The 25,758-nt window shown below is 36.3% G+C and overlaps 1 protein-coding gene across 1 annotated transcript in view; it reads left to right on the plus strand.

The window, feature by feature from the left end:
* Positions 1-25,758, plus strand: part of ELP3 (elongator acetyltransferase complex subunit 3) — a 102,448-nt gene that overhangs the window by 12,588 nt on the left and 64,102 nt on the right. Inside the window, exons 4-7 of the mRNA XM_002914410.4 lie at positions 9,456-9,526; positions 10,330-10,393; positions 11,760-11,828; positions 14,946-15,100. Coding sequence (XP_002914456.1) covers positions 9,456-9,526; positions 10,330-10,393; positions 11,760-11,828; positions 14,946-15,100 — 359 coding nt within the window. The remainder of the gene's footprint in view (positions 1-9,455; positions 9,527-10,329; positions 10,394-11,759; positions 11,829-14,945; positions 15,101-25,758) is intronic.

Raw genomic sequence — 25,758 nt, forward strand, 5'->3', positions numbered from 1 at the left:
GATAAACCTTTAGCCAGACTTATCAAGAAGAAAACAAGAGAAAGGAGTCAAAATCACAATTGAGAGAGGAGAAATAACAACCGACACCAAAGAAATAAATTATAAGAGAATACTGTGAAAATCTATATGCCAACAAATTAGACAGCCTACAAGGAATAAGTTCCTAGAAACATGTAAACTACCAAAACAGAAATGAAAAATTTGAAGAGACTGATTATTAGCAAAGAAATTGAATCAGTAATCAAAAGACTCCCAACAAATAAAAGCCCAGGACTGGATAGCTTCACAGGTAAATTCTACCAAACATTTAAAGAAGGGTTAATACCTATTCCTCTCCAACTATTCAAAAAAAATAGTAAGGAAAACTTCCAAATTCATTCTGTGAGGCCAGCTTTACCCTGATACCAAAACCAGGTAAAGACACCACTAAAAAAGAGAACTACAGGCCAATATTCATGATGAAGATAGATGCAAACATCTTTAACAAAATACTAGCAAACTGAATCTAACAATACATTTTAAAAAAAAATTGTTCCCCACAATTAAGTGGGATTTATTCCTGGGTGGCCAGGGTGATTCAGTATTCATAAATCATTCAACAAATACATCACATCAGTAAGAGAAAGGAAAAGAACCATATGATCATTTTAATAGACCCAGAAAAAGCATTTGGCAAAGTACAACATACATCCATCATAAAAACCCTTAACAAAGTAGGTTTAGAGTGAACATACCTCAACATAATAAAGCTCATATATGAAAAACGCACACCTAATATCATCCTTAATGGGGAAAAACTGAGAGCTTTTCCCCTAAGGTCAGGAACGAGATATGGATGTCCGGTCTCACCCCTTCTGTTCAACATAGTACAGGAAGACCTAACAGCAGCAATCATACAACAAAAAGAAATAAAAATCATCCAAATCAGTAAGGGAGAAGTAAAACTTCCACTATTTGCAGATGGCATGATACTGCATGTAGAAAACCCAAAAGACTCCACCAAAAACCTACTAGAACTAATGCACGATTTCAGTAAAGTTGCAGGATACTAAATCAATGTAGAGAAATCATTGCATTTTTATACATCAATAATGAAGCATCAGAAAGCGAAATTAAGGGGTGCCTGGGTGGCTGTCAGTTAAGCATCTGACTCTTGATTTCAGCTCAGGTCGTGATCTCAAGGTGTCGGGCTCTGACCTCAGCATGTCGGGCTCCAAGCTCAGCATGGAGCATGGAGTCTGCTTGAGATTCTCTCTCTCCCTCTCCCCTGCCCTCCCCCTCGTCCCATTCATTCTCTCTCTCTAAAATAAATAAAATCGTAAGAAAAAGAAATTAAGAAAACCCATCTACAATGACACCAAAAATAATAAGACACCTAGAAATAACCCTAACCAAAGGGGTGAAAGACCTGTACTCTGAAAACTATAAAACAGTAATGAAAGAAATTGAAGAAGACACAAATGTAAAAACATCCCATGCTCATGGATTAGAAGAACAAATATTGTTAAAATCTCCATTCTACCCAAAACAATCTACACATTTAATGCAATCCCTATCAAAAAACCAATAGCATCTTTCTTAGGACTAGAACAAACAATCGTAAAATTCATTATGGAGTCACTGAAGACTCCAAATAGCCAAAGCAATCTTGGGGGGGAAAAAAAAGCAAAGCTGGAGGGATCACCGATCCAGACTTCAAGTCCTATCACAAAGCTGTAGTAATCAAAACCGCATGATACTGGCACAAAAATAGACACACAGATCAGTAGAACAGAATGGAAAGCCCAGAAATAAACTTAAAACTATATGGTTGATTAATGTTTGACAATGCATGAAAGAACATCTGCTGGGAAAAACAGTCTCTTCAACAAATGGTATTGGGAAAACTGGACAGCAACATGCAAAAGAAAGAAACTGGACCACTTTCTTACGCCATACACAGAAATAAATTCAAAATGGATTAAAGACCTAAGTGTGAGACCTGAAACCTTAAAAATCCCAGAAGAGAACACAGGCTGTAACTTCTTTGACAAAAGCCATAGCAACTTTTTCTAGATATGTCTCCTGAGGCAAGGGAAACAAAAGCAAAAAATAAACTATTGTGGCTACATCAAAATAAAAACCTTTTGCACATCGAAGGGAAACAAGAAAGCTAAAAGGCAACCTATTGAATGGGAGAGGATATTTACAAATGACATATCTGATAAAGGGTTAGTATTCAAAATATATAAAGAACTGATACAACTCAATATCCATCCAATTAAAAAATGGACAGAAGACATGAACAGACATTTCTCCAAAGAAGAAATCCAGATGGCCAGAAGACATGAAAAGATGCTCATTATGACTTACCATTAGAGAAATGCAAATCAAAACCACAATGGTGGCCAACTCGTCAGAATGGCTAAAAGCAACAACAGAGACACAGCAGGTGTTGACAAGGATGTGGAAAAAAAGGAACCTTCTTGTACTGCTGGTGGGAATGCAAACTGGTGCAGCCACTGTGGAAAATAGTATGGAGTTTCCTCAAAAATTCAAAAATAGAACTACCCTACAAAGCAGTAATCACACTACTGGGTATTTACCCAAAGAATACAAAAACACTAATTCAGACGGGTACATGCACCTCTATATTTATTGCAGAATTATTTACAATAGCCAAATTACAGAAGCAGCCAAGTGTCCATCAATTCATGAATGGATAAAGGAGATGTGGTGTGTATATATATATACATATATATACAATGGAATATTATTCATTAAAAAGAATGAAATCTTGCCATTTGCAATGACATGGATGGAGCTAGAGATATGCTAAGTGAAATGAGGCAGTCAGAAAAAGACAAATGCCATATGATTTCACTCATATGTGAAATTTAAGAAAATAAGTGAGCAAAGGGGAAAAAAGACAGAGACAAATCAAGAAACTGACCTTAAGTATATAATACAAACTGATGGTTACCAGGGGGAGGGATTTAGGGGGATGAGTAAAATAGGTGGTGGGGATTAAGGAGGGCACTTGTTGTGATGAGCACAGGGTGATGTATGGAAGTGTCGAATCACTGTATTGTACATCTCAAACTAATACAGCACTGGATGTTAACTAACTGGAATTAAAAACTTAAAAAAAATTAAAAATATAAAAATACCAGAAGCACATACACAGGTAAGATCGTCATTCCCTGTTTGCTACACATCCTGATCTTCATGCCTTTATTCCTGCTGTTACTCTGGAGTTTTTGTTGTTGTTGTTGTTGTTTTGTTTTTTGTTGTTTTTTTTTTTTTTTGTAGAGCAGTTTTAGGTCTGCCTAAAAATTGAGCAGAAAGTTCACAGGGTTCGCATATACTTCCTTTCCTTCCTCCCTAGGTTGCCCTTGGCATTGGTTTGGCACAGTTGTTATAATTGATGAACCAATATTGCTACCTTATTATTAAGTAAAGCCTATAGTTTATACTGGGGTCACTCAGCAGTGTTGTGTATTTTGTGGGTTTTACCAATGCATAATGTCATGTATCCACCATTTCAGGATCATGTGGAATAGTTTCCCTGCCCTAAAACTCCCCTATTCATCCTTTCCTTTGCTGCAAACTTCTGGTAAACTGATCTATTTACTCTCTCTGTAGTTTTACCTTTTTCAGAAAGATGCAGTTGGAATCAAATAATATGTAGCCTTTTCAGATTGGCTTCTTTCACTTAGCAATATGCACTTAAGGTTATGCCACGTGTTTTTAATTTAGTGGCTTGATGCAGCTCATTTGTTTTTAGAACTGAATAATATTCCATTTCTGGATGTACCACAGTTTATCCATTCACCAACATCTGGGTTGCTTCCAATTTTTGGCAATTATGAACAGAGCTGCTATAAACATTGTCTGAAGGGTTTTGTGTACACTTAAGTTTTTAACTTACTTAAATTCCTAGGAGCATGAGTGTTGGATCATATGGTAAGACTAGGTTTAGCTTTGTGAAATTGCCACACTGTCTTCCAAAGTGGCTGTACCATTTTGCATTCCCACCAGCAATTAGAATTCCTGTTGTTCCACATGTTTGCCAGCATTTGGTACTGTCTGTGTTCTGGATTTGGGCCATTCTAACCGGTGTGTGGTAGTATTTCGTTTTAGTTTGCAATTCCCAAATGACATATGTTGAGTATCTTTCATGTTATTATTGCCATTAGTATATCTTGTTTGACCTGGTGTCTGTTTGGATCTTTTGCCTATTCCTAATGGGTTGTTTGGTTTTTTATTGTGAGATTTTAAGAATTCCTTGTATATTTAAGATACATAACTTTTTTTTTTTTTAAAGACTTTATTTATTTGACAGAGATAAAGACAGCCAGCGAGAGAGGGAACACAAGCAGGGGGAGTGGGAGAGGAAGAAGCAAGCTCCCAGCAGAGAAGCCTGATGTGGGGCGATCCCATAACGCCGGGATCACGCCCTGAGCCGAAGGCAGATGCTTAACCGCTGTGCCACCCAGGCGCCCCATAAGATACATATCTTTTATCAGACATGTGTTTTGTAAATATTTTCTCTGAGTCTTTCTTTTTATTCTCTTAAGAGTATCTTTATCAGAACAGAACTTTCAAATTTTAATGTAGTCCAGTTTACCAGTTTTTTTCTTTCTGGATCATCCTTTTGGTGTTGATCTAAAAACTCATTGCAAAACCCAAGGTCACCTAGATACTCTCCTGTGTTACCTTCTAGAAGTTTTATAGTTTTGATTTTACATTTAGGTCTGTGATCCATTTTGAGTTTGTATTTGAGTTTTTGTTTGTTTTCCTTAGACTACAATGATTAGTAATAGTAGTAGTAGTAGTATCAGTATTAAATATAACATATGTTGCCCACCTGTTACATACTGGCCACTGTGTTTCTAATTTAATCCTCAGAACAGTTTTGAGGGGTAGGTAGTATTGTCTGCGTTTTTCAAAATAAGAAAATACATAGTAAGGGGCAGAGAAGAGATTCAAACCTAAATCTCCCTGACTGACTCCGAAGTCATTGCTTTTTCTACTTACCGGTAATTTTTAAATCACAAAAGTAGAGTTCTGTAGAAGTCTTTTGGAGCTACTATGGGGAATAATGAGTAGGGAAGCCATAGGAGCAGGTACATTTCCATTTCACCCAGGGCAGTAGCTTTTATCTCTTTCATAAATTGAGGTTCTAAGGAAAATGTTACTTCAGAGGAGAGTTCTGCTGCTTAAAAACTGTTTGGAAACTACACCACTTTGCTTCCCTAGCCCCACCTTACCCTGTCTCTTTATTATTTTATTTTATTTATTTAGTTTTATTTTATTTTGAGAGAGAGCGTGTGCATGCGAGCACGAGTGGGGGGAGGAGCAGAGGGAGAGGGACAAGCAAACTCCACACTGTGCGTAGAGCCCAACACGGGGCTCTATCTCACCACCCTGAGATCATCAGCTGAGCCACTCAAGCACCCCATCAATTAATTCTTAATCAGCACAATTGTTAGCATCTCAGGAAAGCTTCCCTGACTTCCTTGGTAAGGGCTAATTAATTGCCTTCTTTGGCATTCCTAGTATTTTCTACATCCCTCTTACCATGTGGTTTTAAATAGCCTGTTTCTATGTTTTTTGCTCCCCTAAGCAGGTCTGATTTCAGAGGACAGAAGCAGTGCATTAATATTTTCGTAGTCTCAAGGCCCATTTGCTTTGTGTAGCTTAGAACTTGGCCTATGTACTGGGCCCTCAATAAAAGATTGTTGAGTTAGACTGACCTCGTCAGTGGTATATGTAGTTGTGGCTCATTTTAAATAAAAACATTTGTTTGAAAATCTAAGTTTTCATTCAGATTTGCAATTTTTTATAAATTTTGGACTTTCTCTAGATCACTATTTAATGATTTAAGTTTTATTAATTTTTATTATGAAAAATAATCAAACCTACAGAAGAATTGAAGGTCTAGTATAAACCCGAACCGCTTGAGAATCTGTTGCAGAGTAAGTTGCCTTGGAATAATTTAGTGTGCATTTCCTACAAATAAGGACATTTTCTTATATCACCACAACACGGTGTCAAATTCAGGAATTTAACACTGATAAATACTGTCATCTAATCCTCAGACCTTGTTCAAGTTTCACCCACTGTTTCAATAATGACCTACAGAACCCAGTTCAGAAACATGTGTTACATTTGATTATCATGTCTCTTTAGTCTGGACACTTCCTGTCTTTCCTTGACTTCATTACCTTAACACTTTTGAAGATTTCAGACAGGTTATTTTGTAGCGTGTTCCTCAATCTGGCTTAATCAGATGTTTCCCCATGATTAGATTCAGGTTATGCATTTTTGGCAGGAACAGCATAGAAGCGATAATGCATTCTTATGGTATCCTATAAGGTGGTATATAGTTTCAATTTGTCCCGTCACTGATAATGTTCTTTTTTTTTTCATTGAGGTAAAATTGGTATGTAACATTTTTATTGAGGTAAAAATGATATATATCATTATATTAACTTCAGGTGTATAAGATAATAATTTGGTAATTGTATACACTACAAAATGATAACCACAGTAAGTTTCATTACCATCCATCACCATACAGTCGACCCCCTTCACCTGTTTTGTCCATCCCCTAGCCCCCTCCCTCCTTGATAACTCCCAGTCTGTTCTCTGTATATATGGGTTTTATTTTGTTTTCTTTTTTATATTCTACATACAAGTGAAGTCATATGGTATTTGTGTTTCTCTGTCTGACTTATTTCATCTACCATTTAATACCCTCAGGGTCCGTCCATGTTGTCACAAATTGCAAAATTTCATTCTTTATCCACACCTTTATCCGTTCATCCATTGATGGACACTTCGGTTGTTTCCATTTCTTGGCTATTGTAAACAATGTTTCAGCAAACATAGGGGTGCATATGTCTTTTCAAATTAGTGTTCTCATTTTCTTAGGATAAATACCGAGAAGTGGAATAGCTGGATCATATTGTAGGCCTATTTTTAATTTTGACCTCCATACTGTTTTCAGCAGTGGCTGCACCAATTTTTATTCCCACCAACAGTGCATGAAGGTTCCCTTTTCTCCACATTCTCACCCACACTTGTTATTTCTTATCTTTTTCATAGTAGCTATTCTAACAGGTAATATCTCATGGTTTTAATGTGCATTTCCCTGATAATTATTAATGTTGAACGTCTTTTCATGTGCCTGCTGGCCATCTGTATGTCTTTGGGAAAATATCTGTCCCAGTTCTCTGCTCATTATTTAATCATATGTGGTTTTTGCTATTGAGATGAGTTTTGTAATACATTTTGGATATTAACCCCTTATTGGATATGTGATTTGCAAATATTTTCTCCAATTCAGTAGGTTGCTTTTCCCTTTTGTTGATGGTTTCCTTTGCTGTGCAGAAGCTTTTGTCGCCTTTGCTTTTGGAGTTAGGTTCAAAACTTGAACACCCAGACCAGTGTCAGGGAACTTCTGCCAGTGTTTTTTTTCTAGGAGTTTTATGGTTTCAGGTCTTACATTCAAGTCTTTAATCCATTTTGAGTTAATTTTTGTGTGTTATGTAAGATAGTAGTATAGTTTTATTCTTTTGCATGTGGATCTCCAATTTTCCCATCACCATTTATTGAAAAGACTGTTCTTTCCGCATTTATATTCTTGGCTCCTTTGTTGTAAATTAACTGAGCTTATATGAGGGGTTTATTTCTGGGCTTTCTGTTCCTGTTCTATTGGTCTATGTGTCTGTTTTTATGCCAATATCATATTGTGTAGTATAGTTTGAAATCAAGAAGCACTCTGTTCTTCATTCTGATATTTTTCGCTTTGATCAAGGTAGTGTCTACCAAGCTTCTCCTCTGTAAAGTTAATCTTTTCCATTTTGTAATTAAGAAGTTTTGTGTGGTGAGGGGCACCTGGGTGGCACAGCGGTTAAGCGTCTGCCTTCGGCTCAGGGCGTGATCCTGGCGTTATGGGATCGAGCCCCACATCAGGCTCCTCCGCTATGAGCCTGCTTCTTCCTCTCCCACTCCCCCTGCTTGTGTTCCCTCTCTCGCTGGCTTTGTCTGTCTCTGTCGAATAAATAAATAAAATCTTTAAAAAAAAAAAAAAAAAGAAGTTTTGTGTGGTGAAGTACTTTGAAACTATGTATTTTATTCCTTATCAGATATTCAGTTTACTCATTCATTTATTTTTATGACTGGATTAATGGTTTCCAATTTGGTGGGTTATAATCTGTTACTATTATTATTTATTTTAATGTACAAATGATCCCTGATTTGACCAGTGAGAGCCCTTTCAGGCTGGTTTCTGTGTCTTTCTAAAATGTCCCCATCATTTTTTGAGCAGTTTCTAGCTTTCTGTCATAATAAAATGTTCCAGGCTCACCTTGTCCTTTCTTTGCGCCATTCCTGGAATCAGCCGTTTCTCCAAGAAGCCCTGGTTTTTTTCACTGGAGAAGGGTGTTTAGAAACCAAGATCTGAATGCTGATACACTCATTGCTCTTCGGGTGTTGCTGCTCCTAGACCGAGTCAGTGATCCAAGCTAGGAAATACATATGTATACATACATACCTATGTGTACACACATACACATAACACGTTTGCATTTGTATTGTATATCAGTATATTTATTGAAAACTGAGAGTTCACAGCAATACCTTCCATTCTATCCAAGTTCTCTCCCTGTTCATATTTATAACTTCCTTCCCTGATAGTAAGAAACCTGGCTTATATCCACCTTAGTCTATACCCTAATTTGGCCAACTCCCCCCATATGTAACCATACTTCCTTTTTTTATAATAATTTTTTATTATGTTAGTCACCATACAGTGCACCTTAGTTTTTGATGTAGTGTTCCGTGATTCATTATTTGTGTATAACACCCAGTGCTCCATACTTCTATCTCTGTTATCATCCCCTTTCTGAAGCACATGCTGTCCTCAGACCAGGAGGGCTCTGGCAGACCCCTCTGAGAATATTTTGTACATACTCTGAAGTATAGCTCCTAGTTTAATAATGTCTGCTCTGAATATTGAGATCAGTATATCCATGAGGAGGCTGAGTTGCAAAGGTTAGGCTTAGATGTAGTTTTATATCTTTATTGCATAAAGTAATTTTGTCTTATAGGCTATTTTAGTAAAATAGAGTGAGAGAATAGAATCACTCTGACTTTGAAAATTATTAATTCCTTATTTTGCACTAATTTATAGGTAAAATATAATCCAAGCTAGTATATAAGTCCATTTGTATATTTTAGAGATTAAAAACATTAAAAAGAGATCACCCTTTACCCACTGCTTAGCTTAAGAAATACAGTGTTACCGATACTTTGAAGCCCCTTATGTGCCATTTTCTTTTTCTGTTTTTTTCCTTATGTGCCATTTTCTGATTGCATTCCTTTCCCTCCTTCTGAGAGATAGCCACTCTCCAGGATTGTGTATTCACTATTCCATAATAGCTTTTTTATTAATCTTTCTTTTCTAGATTGCTGTTGTGGCTGTGATGTGCAAACCCCACAGATGCCCACACATCAGTTTTACAGGAAATATATGCGTGTAAGTATGGATGATTTTCATAAGTTGTGTGCATGTGTATTTTAAATGAATTAGTTAATCCCCTAGAGTTTTAATCAGTGCATGCTGGTAATATTTAAAACTTTGTTAATTTTGATTTTAAAACTAAAAGTTAGTTCTTTGAAACAAGCAGCCATTGATAGGATGTTTCACTGCTTTAAAAATGAAACATACAAAGATTTTAATATGTTGCAATAAACAATAAAAAAAAACAGAGGTTATAGAACTCAAGAGTGACAGTCTGTAACTTGATAAATGAAACATGGAAATATGAACTGCCTAAATTCTAAATGTCAGAAGTATAAAATGGGTTTGGATCAGAAAAGTATCAGATTAAAAAGTTGTCCGTATAAATAACCTTTAAGCTTCTTAAATTTAGATAATTGGAAAAATAGGCAGAAGAACATGCATGATTCTAGGTAGGAAGATTAAATGAGAGAAAGGTTTTCTTAAGTATAGTTACCAAGCGAGCACTGTGAGCCATTCCAAACCTAGGAAAACTTAGATCCTGTTCCTTGTCCCTAAAATAAACTTCTAAAATAACAGTGACTGTAACATTCTGACAATGCCTATAATAATGTTCCTTATATATCCATTGTGTTTACTTGTTCATAGAAAATATATTAATTGTAGATACTGCAAAGATGGACTCTTCTATTAGGATTTGAAAGTGAAGCTTGTTTGCTCTCAGGATTTTATGGAGACTGCAGATACTTGAACTAGACTGTATCTGACAGTCTGAACTGACTTTTGTGTCTGACATCATTCTTTGGTTGTTTTGGCAGATACTGTCCCGGTGGACCTGATTCAGATTTTGAATATTCAACCCAGTCTTATACTGGATATGAGGTAAAGTAATGTGAAGTTGTCTGAGGACGTGTAACATACTTCACCTGTTGTGTGCTCATACAAGTACTGGCTTTCTTAAATTTTTTAATATTTTTTGTCCTGATTATAGAAGTTGTTCATCAAATATTTGCTGAATGTCTACATGTATTGCTCTAGTCACTGGAAAAATACTTATATAAGCACTTGTTATGTATGTCCAGCTATTCTAAGTTCTTTACAACCTGAAACCTTACAGCAGCATCTTGAAGGTAGACACTGTTATTATCCTGGTTTTGTGAATAAGGAAACAGGCTTAGAAGTCCTAAACATCTGGCCTAGAGACACTGCTAATAAGTGACAGAGCCAGGTTTTGAATTCTTTGTTTCTCACCACCACATTATACTGCTTCTTCAGCAGCGAAAAATGGACAAAGTCCCTGATCTTATGGAATTTACGTTCTAATAATGGGAGATAGACAAGAAAGAAGAAAATGTCAGGTACTAGTAAATGCTAAGCACAGAAGTAAAATTGAGTTAGAGCTGTAGAAGCCAAGTAGATACTTTAGTCTTGGTGGTTGGGAAGTGACTGTCTGAGGAGATATTTGCACTGAATCCCAAATGACATGAAGGGGCCATGCAGGAATAGCAGGAGAGGGCATTTCCAGCAGAGAGAATAGCTAGAACAAGGAGCCGTAGCAGGAACGACAGTCGGGTGTACCAGAACTTAGTGGGTAAGGGGAAGAATGAGATTGGAGAGACAGATGACATAGGAGTTTGTAAGCTGGGCAGAAAGTTTGGATTTTATTATAGGTGTCACGAGAAGCCATTAAGGTTGAAGGCGGGGGGATGATCTGTTCCAGTGTCGTGTTTTAAAAGATCATTTGATGCTGTGTGGGTAAAGAATTAGAATAGGGACAAGGTGAAAGCAGGAGAACAGCAAGCAGGCTTTTGAAGCAGTCAGCCTCTTCAGAAGAGGTCAGCAGCCCACAGACCACTGGACCTTTTCTTATATATGGCATTTCACTTTTTACTTGTTTTCCATTGTTCAAGTTTTTAAAAATACAAAAGGAATTATTCGGTGAAAAGGCTCTCTTTCATTTCTGTCCCTTAGCCAGCCCTTTCTGCTCCAGCAGAAAGTGACCCTGGAGATTTCATAAGTGTTTACACAAAGATAATATGATTCAAGGAGATGCCCTGCCGTTCAGATACTTAAGACAGTGGGGGTAGAGACTAGCCAGATGCTATTCAGAACATTATTTTGATCCCTAACAAGACTGAAGAAGGAAGGAGCACAAGAGAATTTTATTTTTAATACAGTCCTTTTGAAACTACTTTTTATTTTTTATTGAATGTGGGGCCAGCAGGAGACTTTTCTCTTTTTTTCTTAGCCAACCTCCATGCGAGCTATCCGTGCGAGGTATGACCCTTATCTACAGACAAGACACCGAATAGAACAGGTAAGTTTTTAAAAAGCATTTTTAAATTAGATTTTTGTACACAGAATATTATTGTTTGATTTGAGTTGAACCTGAAATAACTAAAAGAGTGTCTTTCCCCTCGGTAAGTTTTTAATAACCATCTGAAGGAGGGAGACTATTTTGCAATACCCAGCAAGGTCAGAAATACTACTTCCTGTAGAGACTCTATTATTTTCTTTAAGGGTTTTATATTCTCCAAATTTCTTTCAACTTCTACAAGCTCATTTACCATATGAAATTTACAAATGTAGGTGTGTGGAAGTTCTTAGACAGTAGGTGGATGGATTGAATTTTTGCTTCCATAAGCCACATAAGAAGTATTGTGCCTGGTTTGCCAGAGTGGGACTGCAAAAGAGTATGAGGAACTTTTGGGAGTCGTGAAATTGTTCTATATCATGACTGTGGTGGTAGTTACACAACTCTAAACACTTAAGCAAATTCATCCAGTTGTACACTTAAAAATTAATTCATTTTCTTGTATGTAAATTATACTTCAATATAACTGATTAAAAACAAGTCCTGTGTAAATAGCCTTGCTGTTTGGGAAATCTGAGCATTAATATAGTTTTTTTTTACAATTCTGTTTTGAATTTATCCGATTTTAAAAAGCGTGAACACTAATTTTTACAGTAACATCTAGTAGGGCAACTACAAAATCTGTAATGGAAAGTAGTACATCCACGGTCATTAAGTCATTTCTGCATTTATATAACTAGCATTAGTGAATACCAGCCAGTTTGGATTTTTCACTTCACTGCCATCCAAGCACATGTGGATCAGGATTGTCAGCTATAGGAGAGGACCCCACCTGGGTGGAACCTACCATGTTCTAAACTGACCATTGCTTCAGTTTCTTTTTTAAAATGTTTCATTTAAATGTTTCAATACCATATGAAATTTTTATGTTTACCAAAAAGAAAATGAGTTTTAAAAGATTTAGAAACTACCAGAGCAGTGATTTTTTTTTTTTTTAAGATTTTATTTATTTATTTGACAGACATAGAGACAGCCACCGAGAGAGGGAACACAAGCAGGGGGAGTGGGAGAGGAAGAAGCAGGCTCATAGCGGAGGAGCCTGATGTGGGGCTCGATCCCATAACGCCGGGATCACGCCCTGAGCCGAAGGCAGATGCTCAACCACTGTGCCACGCAGGCGCCCCAGTGATTCTTTTCTTAACTCTAAACGCACTAGAATCACCCGAGTATCTTTTCCAAATTATATGCCAGCATTTCACCTCTGGAGTTCTGATTAAGTGTGGTTTAGGGTCCTGGCAAGATATTTTGAAAAAGCTACCAGAATGATTTTGCTCTGTATCCCTGGTAAACAATCACAGATAGAGAGCTTTCTTTTAGTGTGTGTGTGTGTGTGTGTGTGTGTGTGTACACGCACCTTGCATGTATACTTAAATACATATTTGCATGTATATGTATGTATGAATATGATTTACATACATAAAGATATACATATGTATAAATTCTTATTTGCCATTTTCAGAAACATTTTAAAAGGTGCCTTTTTGTCCATGTTAAGTGTAGACATCCTTTATATAGTGCATTAATTTGAATTCATAAGTTGGTAGTCTACTTGACCCAGTTTTTCTCAAGCCTAAGATGTGGCAACAAATTTTTTTTTAATTGAACTGTAGTTGGCACACAATGTTACATTAGTTTCAGGTGTCCAGCCTAATGGTTCAACGTGTTTGCTTTGCTTTGCTATGCTTACCACACCTGTAGCTACCATCACTCAGTATACAACCCTGTTACAGTATCATTGACTATATTTTCTATGCTGTACCTTTTATCCCTGTGACTTATTCATTCCATGACTGATTCATTCCTTAACTGAAAGCCTGTATCTCCTACTGCCCTTCACCCATTTTGTCCATCCCCTCACCCACTTACCTTCTGGCAACTATCAGTGTGTTCTCTGCATTTATGGGTCTTTCTGCTTTTTGTTTATCTGTTTTTGTTTTTTAGATTTCATACATAAATGAAATCATATGGTATTTATTTTTCTCTATCTGACTTATTCCACTCAGCACAATACCCTCTAGTTCCCTCCATGTTATTGTAAATGGCAAGATCTCATTCTTTTCTATGGGTGAGTTATAGTCCATTGTCTATATATACCACATCATCTTTTTTTTGTTTTTAATTTTTTATTATGTTATGTTGGTCACCATACAGACATCATTATATACCACATCTTCTTTATCCATTTGTCTATCAGTGGACACTCGGGTTGCTTTCCTAGCTTGGCTATTGTAAATAATGCTGCAATAAACAGGAGTGCATATATCTTTTTGAATTAGTGTTTTTGTTTTCTTTGGCTAGATACTCAGTAGTTGAATTACTGTATCATACTGATTTTCTATTTTTAATTTTTTGAAGAACCTAAGAAATTTAAATACCTGTTTTTAAAATTTAGAATTTTGGCTTATTATAGTTGACAAAATGAAAAATCTGTACCATTCTCTTCCCTAGTAGAGAGAGATTATATTTCGTATTTCATCAATCGGACTTTTATTTTCCTTTTTTCCCTCCAGAGAGCAGTGCCACCTGTGCTCATAATCTTCACAATTGATTTAAAACTTTAAAGTTTTGAGTTAAAACTGTCTTCTTAATTTTTCTTTCTAATGTAGTGTTCTTTTTCTTCATTGGCGTCAAGTCCTGATCATGTTTCACATAGTCATCTTTTTCATCCCCAAGGCTTACCAGAAGTTCTGACATGAAAATACATAATCAATAAATATTTGTTTATTATATTGCACATTGTATTATATTATTATATTTGCTCTTCCTGCTTTCTAGTTTATATTCCATGTGTTTTTTAATTTCCACATAGGTATTGATGTTAAGCTTCTTGCTGATTCTTTTTAATTCTCCCTTTCCCTCAATGAGCTATAATTTTTTTTTTTCTTTCAGACTCTGGAGTCTATTTTTTTAATCCACAGAATTTGCTAAATATGTTTAATTGCTTTTCATTTTTAAACTATACTGATGAAAACATTACAAAATAAAATTAGAAATTTGCAGTGCCTTCTTAGGGTAGTTGACCATATCTGTCTAATGCTGATGAATTTATATGTATTTCAGTTAAAACAACTTGGTCACAGTGTGGATAAAGTGGAGTTTATTGTGATGGGTGGAACATTTATGGCCCTTCCAGAAGAATACAGAGATTATTTTATTCGAAATTTACATGATGCCTTATCAGGACATACCTCCAACAATATTTACGAGGCAGTCAAGTAAGAAATCCTTATTTTACTGTCTTCTCCAGAGTGGTTGTCAACTTATCCTCCTAGCCACAGCCTGTGAGAATTCCTTCTGCTCTACATCTGTATTCCTAGGTCTTTTTTGGCAGGGGTCGGGGGTGGGGTGGGGGTGTATTTTGTTCCTTTTGTTTGCATATTTTTGATCGGCTATAATTAAAATACATTTTTTCTAGTTTATTGAGATGTAATTGACCTACAGCATTGTAAAAGTTTATGGTGTACAGCATAAGGACATACATATATTGTGAAATGGTCGCCACAGTCAGCTTAGTTAACATCCATCACCTTACACGTTCCTAGTTCTCATAGTTACATCTATTTTGTGGGAAAGGATTGTTTTCATTGAAAAAATTTTTTTTTTTAATAAGTGAGTATGGTTCATTGACATTAGTATTCTCTGAGAAAGAGTGATTCATATAATCACTGAAGGTTTTTCAACCTTAGGCTGATCTAACTACAGGAGTAGTTTTGATTTGAGTGGTTGAGTTTTTCGCCCACTCAAAAAGAGCACTAGGGGTACACTTTATGTAAAACATCTGGCTGCCATGAAGTCAGCAAAACAAGTGTTTTTTATTTAATAACTTCTGTTCTTAATAATTACTAAATAATTTCCGTTCGTGAATGATATGACTTATTCATTGTAGTTGACAAAACAAAAGAGAATTATACATTCTTTTGATATCTCATATCTCAGTTTTTAGCAAGAAGAATACTAATGTTTTATATATAGTTCAGTTATTTAAAAAGTGAGTCTTGAAGTAGTTTTTATTTTCAGAAGTTTCAGGAAAACCTAGTTAATTACCATATACTAGTCCCTCTTATTTACTGAATGTTTATGGAAGGCCCACTAGGTGTTGTGCACTGCTTTAGGCACTGGGAATAAGAAGGATGTTGTCCTTGCCCTTGTGGTGCTTATTTCTACTAGTTCAACGAATAAACAGGAATGCTATGGTAGAAATAGACTACTATGATAAAGAATAAGATTATTCTCTAGACGAAGTGGTAATATTTAAGCTGGGACCCGAAATATAAGGAGGAATCAGGCCAAGAGCAGAAAAACTAAGACAAAGTCACTGAAATAGGGAAGACCTTGGGGTCTTCTAGGAACAGAGAGGAGGCCAGTGTGGCTAAACTCCAGTGAACAAAGGAGAGAATGTCATAAGGTGAGCTTGCAGAGTGAAGTATGGGCCAGAGAATATAATGCTTTTGGGGAGCTAAAATTTTATTTGAAATGCAGTAGGAAGTAGATGAATGGTTTTAAGCAGGAGAGTGACACATTCAGGTTGATAAGGTCATTCTGTCTATTGACTGGCTAATGGATTAAAGGAGTACAAGAGTAAAAGTGAGAAGCCAGATAGAAGACTATTATATCGGGGCGCCTGGGTGGCGCAGTCATTAAGCGTCTGCTTTCGGCTCAGGGCATGATCCTGGCGTTCCGGGATCAAGCCCCACATCAGGCTCTTCCGCTGGAAGCCTGCTTCTTCCTCTCCCACTCCCCCTGCTTGTGTTCCCTCTCACTGGCTGTCTGTCTCTGTCAAATAAATAAATTTTAAAAAATCTTTTAAAAAAAAAAAAAGAAGACTATTATATCCATCATAGCTCAGTTGGGGGTGGTGGCAGTAATGATGGAGAAGAGAGGATGGATTAGAACTCTGTTTCATTGTTGCAAATGACAGGGCTTTGAATTGGGTTGGGAGTAAGAAAGAGGAAGGAATCAAGCGTGATACCCAACTTTTGGTTATAGGAAATGGTTGATGGGTGGTGCCATATGCTGAGATGGAAAAGACAGAAGAGCAGGTATATGGGAGAAAACCAAGAATTTTACTTCAGATATGCTAAGTTTGAAATACCTAAGATATATTCAAGTGGAGATTCAGGTAGACTATACAAGAGACATCTGTGCTGGCAATGCAAAATTGGGGGTTATCAACCTATACATGGCATTTATAGCCACACAGATGGATAAGATCACCTAATGTGGAACAGTTACAGGTCTCTGAGGTATACTATGTGAAAAAGCAATTTTTAGAACAATTCTTGCAGTAGGGATCCCATCATTTTTGTGAATGGTTTTACATGCACATAAATGTAAATGCATGGAAAAGTAAACGCATGGAAATGTGTTTAAATGCTTAGAAAATGTAAATGCATTGAAGCGGTAGTAGAGTGATGATTATTATGGGCATTAGTTAGAGCTGAGGAGGAAGGAACATGGGAGATGGGGATAAAGGAGGACATTCATGTTTACTCTGTATATCATGTGCTGGGCATTGTGATAAATATTTATTCATTTATTCAAAACTCACGGTAAACCTTTAAGTATTTATTTATTTATTTTTAAATATTTTATTTACTTATTTGAGAGAAAGCATGAGAGCACAAGCAGGGGGAGGGGCAGAGGAAGAGGGAGAAGCAGGCTCCCCGCTGATCAGGGAGCCCAATGTGGGACTCGATCCCAGGACCCTGGGATCGTGACCTAAGCTGAAGGCAGACATTTAACCAACTGAGCCTCCCAGGTGCCCTGAGTTGAGTATTTAAATTATCCGTGTTTTACAGGTAAGGAAACTAAGGCACAGAGATTAAGCAGCTTGTCAAAGTTATACAGGTAGTTGGTGGCCGAGTGGGGTGTGAAACCAGGCAGCTTTGCTTTCAGAGCCTGAACTTTGCTATAATCCAGGAAACTATGCTAGGTACAAAGATGTATGAGAGAGTGTGTGTCTGCATGTATATGAGCACACGTGTGTACATCATCAGAACTTCAAAATATTGGAAGAAATAGGATCTCTCGAGTTTTTTTTACACTCCCCTTCCTGCATTCAGGCTTTTTTCTAGCTTCTCTTTTACATTGGGGAGGGAGGGTCACATAGGTAATTACAAAGTTGTTCAAATAGTGCCTCTCTTAGAGAATTTTTTGTAGAGTGGTAAGTGCATCCAAGGTTTGAATGAACCTGAGGGTGGTTTTCATTGACCTGTAAATAAAATAGTTCTTGGCACATAGTAGCCATAAGTAAATGTGTAAATGAATTTTGAAAGAATGCTCAATCTGTAGGTCAAATATTGACAGCTAATAACTTAGGTAGGGCAACCTCTTAGAATAGGGACATCTTTTGTGTCCTTCCTACTTTCCTTATCCCCTTAGCTTAAAGGTATCTCGAGAGATCTGTATAAAGAGTTCAGCAACTGGGAGAGTGTGTGAGGAACATACTTTGATTGCTTCTAGAGAATGTGATGGGTTAATTCTATGTCCATGAATCTAGACTTTTAACAACAGCTGGCTGGTGTGATCTCTTCCTCCTACAGGATCTTTAGTAGCAAGATGAGATGATGACAGTATTTTTACTGCTTATTCAAAACCTTGATCATTCATGAATATAAATCATGCTTTGTTTTTTTGTTGTTGTTGTTTGTTTTTTAAAGATTTTATTTATTTATTTGACTGACATAGAGACAGCCAGCGAGAGAGGGAACACAAGCAGGGGGAGTGGGAGAGGAAGAAGCAGGCTCATAGTGGACGAGTCTGATGTGGGGCTCGATCCCATAACGCCGGGATCACACCCTGAGCCAAAGGCAGACGCGCTTAACCGCTGTGCCACCCAGGCGCCCTATAAATCATGCTTTGTAAAGCACTGAAGCCTTTGAGACTTTAGAGGACTAATGATATAATCCAACCCATTCTTCTTAATACTGAAAATCAGATGATAGCTTAGAATAAAACGTAATTTGAGGGCAAACAACATTAATTAGTTCAAAGCCTCATGACATCGAAATGGCAACAGTACCTCAGAATTACTGACTTAAATTCATTTAACTCTGAGAATTCCCTAACAGGATAATCTATCAAGACCACTGAATTTGTCTACCCACACTTAGATATTATATATCCTTTTCTCAGTGTGACTCTTCTCGTGTTGAAGACCTTGTTTATTAAGTGGAATTGAGTATACTTACCCCACCCTCCCAGCCTCCATAAAAGTTTGCCACAGAGCTTTTCACCATCTATAGTTCGGGTCCCCTGGGTCATATGAGCTAGGTTAACTGAAGTCTGCATAATGAATTTTTAGGATGCAGCTAGTTTGACATTTTTATCAATTGAAACTTTAAAATTTTTGCTTTAATCTTGGTGTGAAGTTTTAGCTTTATTTTTGCAGAAATATTTTAGCGCCTTTTGTAAGTTTTCTGTCATTGGGGTAAAAACAGAGTTTATATTATAACTATCCAGCTTCAGATCATGATATGTTTGTAGAAAAAGCCTGTTGGAGAAGAACGCTTTTTTCTGTAATGGACTAGGCCAAGCCAGCGTTGTTTTATTTCTGTTCTTGAATTTACCTCAAGAGGGCAACAAACACTTTACTTTCAGATGAAAATTTCCATATAATTTGAGTCTTCATTGCAACAAATCTCATGAATGGCTCTTGGGAAGTAATAAAAGTACAATCTGGGAGCCATAAAACCATCCATAAATGTTATACTGAATCATGCCAACCCACATTTGACATGTTTTGTTCTTTTCGCCTGGTCTCTATAGTTTTATGAGATAAGCTGGATAAAGCTGATTTGTGACATCTTGTTTGTTTTGTTGAGGTAAATTTTTTGCTACTAACTCCCTACAATAAAGATTGTATTTAGTTTTTAGGGAAATGTTACATAGTTTAAAGAAATAATAGTCTGGTTTGTACTATAGAACTAGAGACCTAGAAAACCATTTTCAAATGTTAACATTTTGTGAAAGGGAGCAGCCCAGAGATACTGTGTTTGGGACATAATGTGTTTTCTTCAAAATTTTTGGATGAGCTATTTACCTCTCTGTTCTCTGTGTTATCTTGCACCCAGGGTATTTGTGAAGACTGGCTGGGTTACCCCTTGTGGCTGACCTTTCTCAGATGTAAAGTAATGAGCTTTATGTTTGTTTTAAGATTAGTTGCTATTAGTTGTTATTGCTGAGTACAGATACACCATACTGACTTTCATTAGCGTAGCAGAGGTTTTAATTTAAAAGATTAATTCTAAGTTGGGTTAAAAATTACACAGTGACAGATGAGTTCATAATGTTTAATGTTAAAAGTCTTCATTCAAATTGCAGTTAGCTCGTGTTACCCTCCTTTGGTAGCCAGTGTCTCACCTGATCAAAGTTTAAGCGGTGTTTAAACCTGATTAAAGTTTTGCTTTTTACTTAAAAGATTAAAAGTTAAGGAAAGGAGGGGCGCCTGGGTGGCACAGCGGTTAAGCGTCTGCCTTCGGCTCAGGGCGTGATCCCGGTGTTATGGGATTGAGCCCCACATCAGGCTCCTCCGCTATGAGCCTGCTTCTTCCTCTCCCATTCCCCCTGCTGTGTTCCCTCTCTCACTGGCTGTCTCTATCTCTGTCAAATAAATAAATAAAATCTTTAAAAAAAAAAAAAAGTTAAGGAAAGGAAAAGCCCCCAAAAGTGAACCTGGTTATTATTTACAGCAACTTAGTAGCAAAAAGTATGTTCTATCCTTGCAAATAGAAAAATTGGAAAGCTAAGTAAAAGAGTTCAAGGACAAAGGAGGTGTGGTTTCTGTGAAGGTGCATAAAATCAAGCAAAGTGGTAATCTCTCATTTCTATCAGCTAGACTGAGACGTCAGTTGTCTCCAGAGAGCAACAATTACTGGTGACTTGTCCTCTAAAAATCATAGCTCTGGAGATGAAAAGGACCAGCAGTAGGATCTGAGTCACCCATTCACTGGAATGTAAATACTGCCAAATAACTCAGAGTAACCTTTTAAAATAGTTTTATTCCTTTTTAATCAGTCCTGCCCAGAAGCAATTTTACATTCAATCTTTAATGCTTCTTGGCTGTTTTCAATAGATGCAATTTCAAAGGGTAGTTACCCATCAAGAAGTGGGTGAGTCATACCTTCTCCCAGTGGAATTTTTAATTCATTTCCGTTCCTTCTTCTATTTTACCCCTCATCAATTACTTTAAATCCTCCAGCTGTGTCCTTATGCATCCTGGAAAAGCTAGAGTGCTAGATAATGCTGGATACTAGGCCTAGAAGACAGTTTCATAGACTTGCAGAAGTTAAGAAGAAAGCAAAAGCAATCTCAGAAGGCTTGAAAGTGACTATTTTCTGCCTTGCTGCGCCGGGCGTTTTTTCAGGCACAGTTCAGACTTCTTGCATTTATTGGCTTTGGCTCTGATTTACTCCCCACCCCTCACTTTATATATTGACCTCTTTTACTTCCTCCCTTGGTCAACCAGATTTTCATGGATGGTGACCAGGATCCTTGACATTGGCAGTTCAACCTAAAATACGATCTCAGTCATATTAGCTGCTGTTTTTCTTCCCAGTATTTTATATGAAACAAACAAACCAACCAACCCAGAATTTTTCAGTGAGCGCTACATACTTGTCACCTGGATTCTACAGTACTTGCTTTATCACATACTTATCCAACTATCCATTTTTCTACTCATCCATGGATCCCTCTTTTTTTTATGCATTTCAAAATACATTGCAGACTTCAGTACACTTCTTTCCAAATATATCTTTATATACATCATTACTAGTCCACTGTGTTTTCTTTTGAAGTAAATTTACATACAATGAAGCGCAAAGATCTTAAGTATATCATTTGATGAGTTCTAATAAATATATATACTTGTGCATCAAAACCCTATTAGGATATAGAACATAACCGTCATCCCAGAAAGTTTCCTAGTGCCCCTTCCCAGTGAATTCTCACCTGTATCTCCCAAAGGCAGCCGTTATTCCCTTTTTTCCCCTTCCATATAACCACATCCTCTTTTGTGTAAGGCTTCTTTCACTGACCTTAATATTTTGAGATTCATCAGTGTTGCTGGGTATTTCAGTGGTTGTGCTGAGTAGTGTGCATAGACCACAGCTTATCCATTCTATTGATGGACACCAGGGCTATTTCCAGTTAGCAGTTATTATGATAAAACTTCAGTGAATATACTCGTACAAGTCTTACTGTGAATGTAGTATTTATTTCTTTTGGGTAAGCTAGAAGTAGAACTGCTCTATTTTATGTTTAATTTTGTAAGAAACTGCCAGACGTTTTTCCAAAGTAGTTGTACCATTTGTACTCCCAAGGGTGATGTATGAGCATTTGGTGGTTCCACATCCTCACCAACATATGGTGTTGTCAGTCTCTTTAATTTTAGCCATTCTAGTAGATGTGTAGTGGTATCTCATTGTGGCTTTAATTTGCATTTTCCTGATGACTAATGATGATGAACACTTCATCATGTGCTTTGTGAAGTATCTGTTAAAATCTTTTGCCCATTTTTTATTGGGCTGTTATAAATCCTGGATACCAGTTTTTGCTAGATCTATATTTTACAAATATGAAAACCCTGTCTGTGGCTTGAGTATTCATTATATTAAGATTAACTTTAAGCTGAAGTTTTTATTTTGATGAAGTCTAATTTATCATTTTTTTGCTTTAATAGTTATTGCTTTTTGTATTGTCTTTATTAAACCTTTGCTTACTCCCAGTACAAGAAGTTACTCTCCTGTGTTTTCTTCTAGTTCTAGTTTTAGCTTTTTATATTAAGCTTGCCAATTAGGCTTGTGATCCATCTTGAATAATTTTTATATGTAATGTGAGGTAGGAGTCAAGATTTCTTTTTTCCCATATAGGTGGACCTCTGATTGTTTCAACATTACTTGTTTAAAAGCTTCCCTTTCCCATTTGGATTATATTGGTGGCTTTGTCAAAAATTGATGGACTATAAATGTGGAGCTGGGCTCTGTTCTTTCCCATTGATCTGTTTTTTAATTCTTATGCCAATAACACACTGTCTTGATTATTGTAGCTTCATAGTATATCTTGAAGTCAAGTAATGTGAGTCATCTTTATCATTGTTTTTCAAGATTGTCTTGGATATTCTAGTTCCTTTGCATTTCTGTATAAAGTTTAGAATCAGCTTGTCAATTTCTACTAAAAAGTGTGTTAGGATTGGGATCGTGTTAAAACTGTAGAACAATTTGGTGGAAATTGACAACAATATTAAGTCTTCTGATCCATGAACATAGTCTGTCTCTTCATTTACTTAGGTCTTCTTTAATTTCTCTTAGAAATTTCCAGTGTAGAGATGTTATTAGCCTTTTGTTAAATTTATTCCAAAGTATTTTTGTGTCTATTGATGCTACAGAAATTGAACTTCTTAAAAATTTCGTTTTCAGATGGTTTACAGATAGTACATATAGATATACCATTGATTTTTGTATATTACCTTATATTACCTTAATAAATTCACTACTTAGTTCTAAAAGTTGTTTTTGTAAATTTCCTAGGATTTTTTTCATAAACAATCACTTAATTTGCAAATACGGTAGGCTTTAATTTTTCTTTTGGGATTTGCATCCTTTTTCTTGCTTTATTGTAATTGCTAGGGCATTAGGACAGTGGTAAATAGAAGTGGTGAGAGTGGGCCTCTTTTTCTTATTCCCAGTAACACAGGGGAAACATTTCAATGTTAACTGCAGTGTTACTTGAGGGGTTTTTTGTAGGTATCTTTATTAGAATGAAGAAGTTTGCTGAGTGGTTTTATCATTAATTCATTTGTCTAATTACTTCTCTTCATCTAGTCAGATGATCACATAATTTTCCTCCTGTGTTTTTATCAGGTAGATTACTTTGATTTTTTTTAAATTTTAAACTAACCTTGCATTCCTAGGTTAAACCCTATTTGGTCATAATGTGTTATCCTCCTTCTTTTTTTTTTTTTTTAATATTTTATTTATTTATTTAACAGAGATAGAGACAGCCAGCGAGAGAGGGAACACAAGCAGGGGGAGTGGGAGAGGAAGAAGCAGGCTCACAGCCGAGGAGCCCGATGTGGGACTCGATCCCACAACGCCGGGATCACGCCCTGAGCCGAAGGCAGACGCTTAACCACTGTGCCACCCAGGCGCCCCATAATGTGTTATCCTTCTTATATATCATTTTGCTAATACTTTGGAAAGGATTTTGTATATATGTTCATGAGAGAGGGTGGTTTGTAATTTTCTTTTTTGTAATTTCTTTGTTAGCTTTTATTATTATTATGCCAGCCCCATAAAGTATGTTAGGAAGTGTGTCCTCTGTTTTCTAAAAGTTCAAATAAAATAAATGTTTTTTCTTCCATCAGTGTTTGTTAAAACTCACCAGTAAAATTATCCAAGGCTGAAGTTTTCTTTATGGAAGGGTGTTAGATGATTAATTCAGTTCCTAACTAGGGATATTCAGATTTTCTATTTTATTTGTATCCATTTTGGTAAGTTATATTTTTCAAGGAATTTGTCTGCTTCATCCAGATTGTCAAACTTTTTGGTATTAAGTTCATAATTCCCTTATTATGCTTTTAATGTCTGTAGGATGTTAGTGATCACCCCTCTTTCAAACCTGATACTGATAATCCATGTTCTTTTTTTTTTTTTTTCTTGATTAGTCTAGTTAGGGGTTTATCAATTTTGTTGTTCTTTTCAATGAACTGACTTTTGACCTTGTGACCTCTACTTCATTGATTTCTGCTTCACTTTTGTTTGTTTGTTTGTTTTCTTCTACTTTCTTTGGGGTACTTTATGGTTCTTTTTCTATGACTTAGTAAGGTATAAGAGGCCTGGCCATTATTATAGACCTTTTTTCTTTTCTGATGTTAAGTATTGAAACCATTAAGTTTTCCTCTAAGCACTGCTTTGACAGAATCCCATAAACTTTGATATGTTGTTTATAATTATGATTCTATTCAAAATATTTTTTAAATCCTTTATATTTTGACCCATGGATTATATAGAAATGGGTTAATTTCCAAATTTCCAAAAACATGGAGTTTTTCTTGATATCTCATGGTTGTCAGTTTTTAATTTAATGCCATTTTGGTCAGGGAGAGCCCGTTCTATATGATTTTAGTTTTTTGTTTTTGGGTTTGTTTGGTTTTTTCTTTAGATTTTTATTTATTTATTTGATTTATTTGCAGGAGGGAGGGAGAGAAGGCAGGAGAGGGGCAGAGGGAGAGGAAAGAGCGAATCCCAAGCAGACTCCACACTGAGCGAGGAGCCTAATGCGGGGCTCAATCTCACAACTCTCAGATCATGACCTGAGCTGAAATCAGGAGTTGGATGCTTAACTGACTGAGCCACCCAGGCACCCCTTCCTATTTCCTTTAATAGGGAATGTCTTCTTAAGAATGAAGATCCCTTATAACTAGCATAATGTCTTACGGATAGAGAGTACTAAGGAAACGTTATGAAATGACCCAGTGGAAAGAACTGTGCATGAAGAATCAGGAGACTTAGGTTCCACACTTATTTCTGTGATTATCTTACATTATTACCTGATTTAAGCCACTTAACATGTTCTGTGCTTTAGTTGCCTCATCTATAAAAATGAGGTGGGACTAAATTATCTCTGAAATTACTTCTTTCTCTGACATTCTGTAGTTTGAAGATTTCTATTGGAATGAGAATGTTTATCTAAAAGATGTATTTGGAAGTTATTTTTTATCTAGCAATCATTTTCTGGCAATGACAGCTTTTCTATAATGCATTTATAGACCTTATATAGTCGTTAAATTTGAATGTAAATGTAATGTTAAAAGAATGTGTAATAACTGTGATTTTTTTTTCTATTAATAATGCATTGCTGTTGGTTCTTCAGC

Source organism: Ailuropoda melanoleuca, chromosome 5 (assembly GCF_002007445.2).
Source record: "Ailuropoda melanoleuca isolate Jingjing chromosome 5, ASM200744v2, whole genome shotgun sequence".
Lineage (NCBI taxonomy): Eukaryota > Metazoa > Chordata > Mammalia > Carnivora > Ursidae > Ailuropoda > Ailuropoda melanoleuca.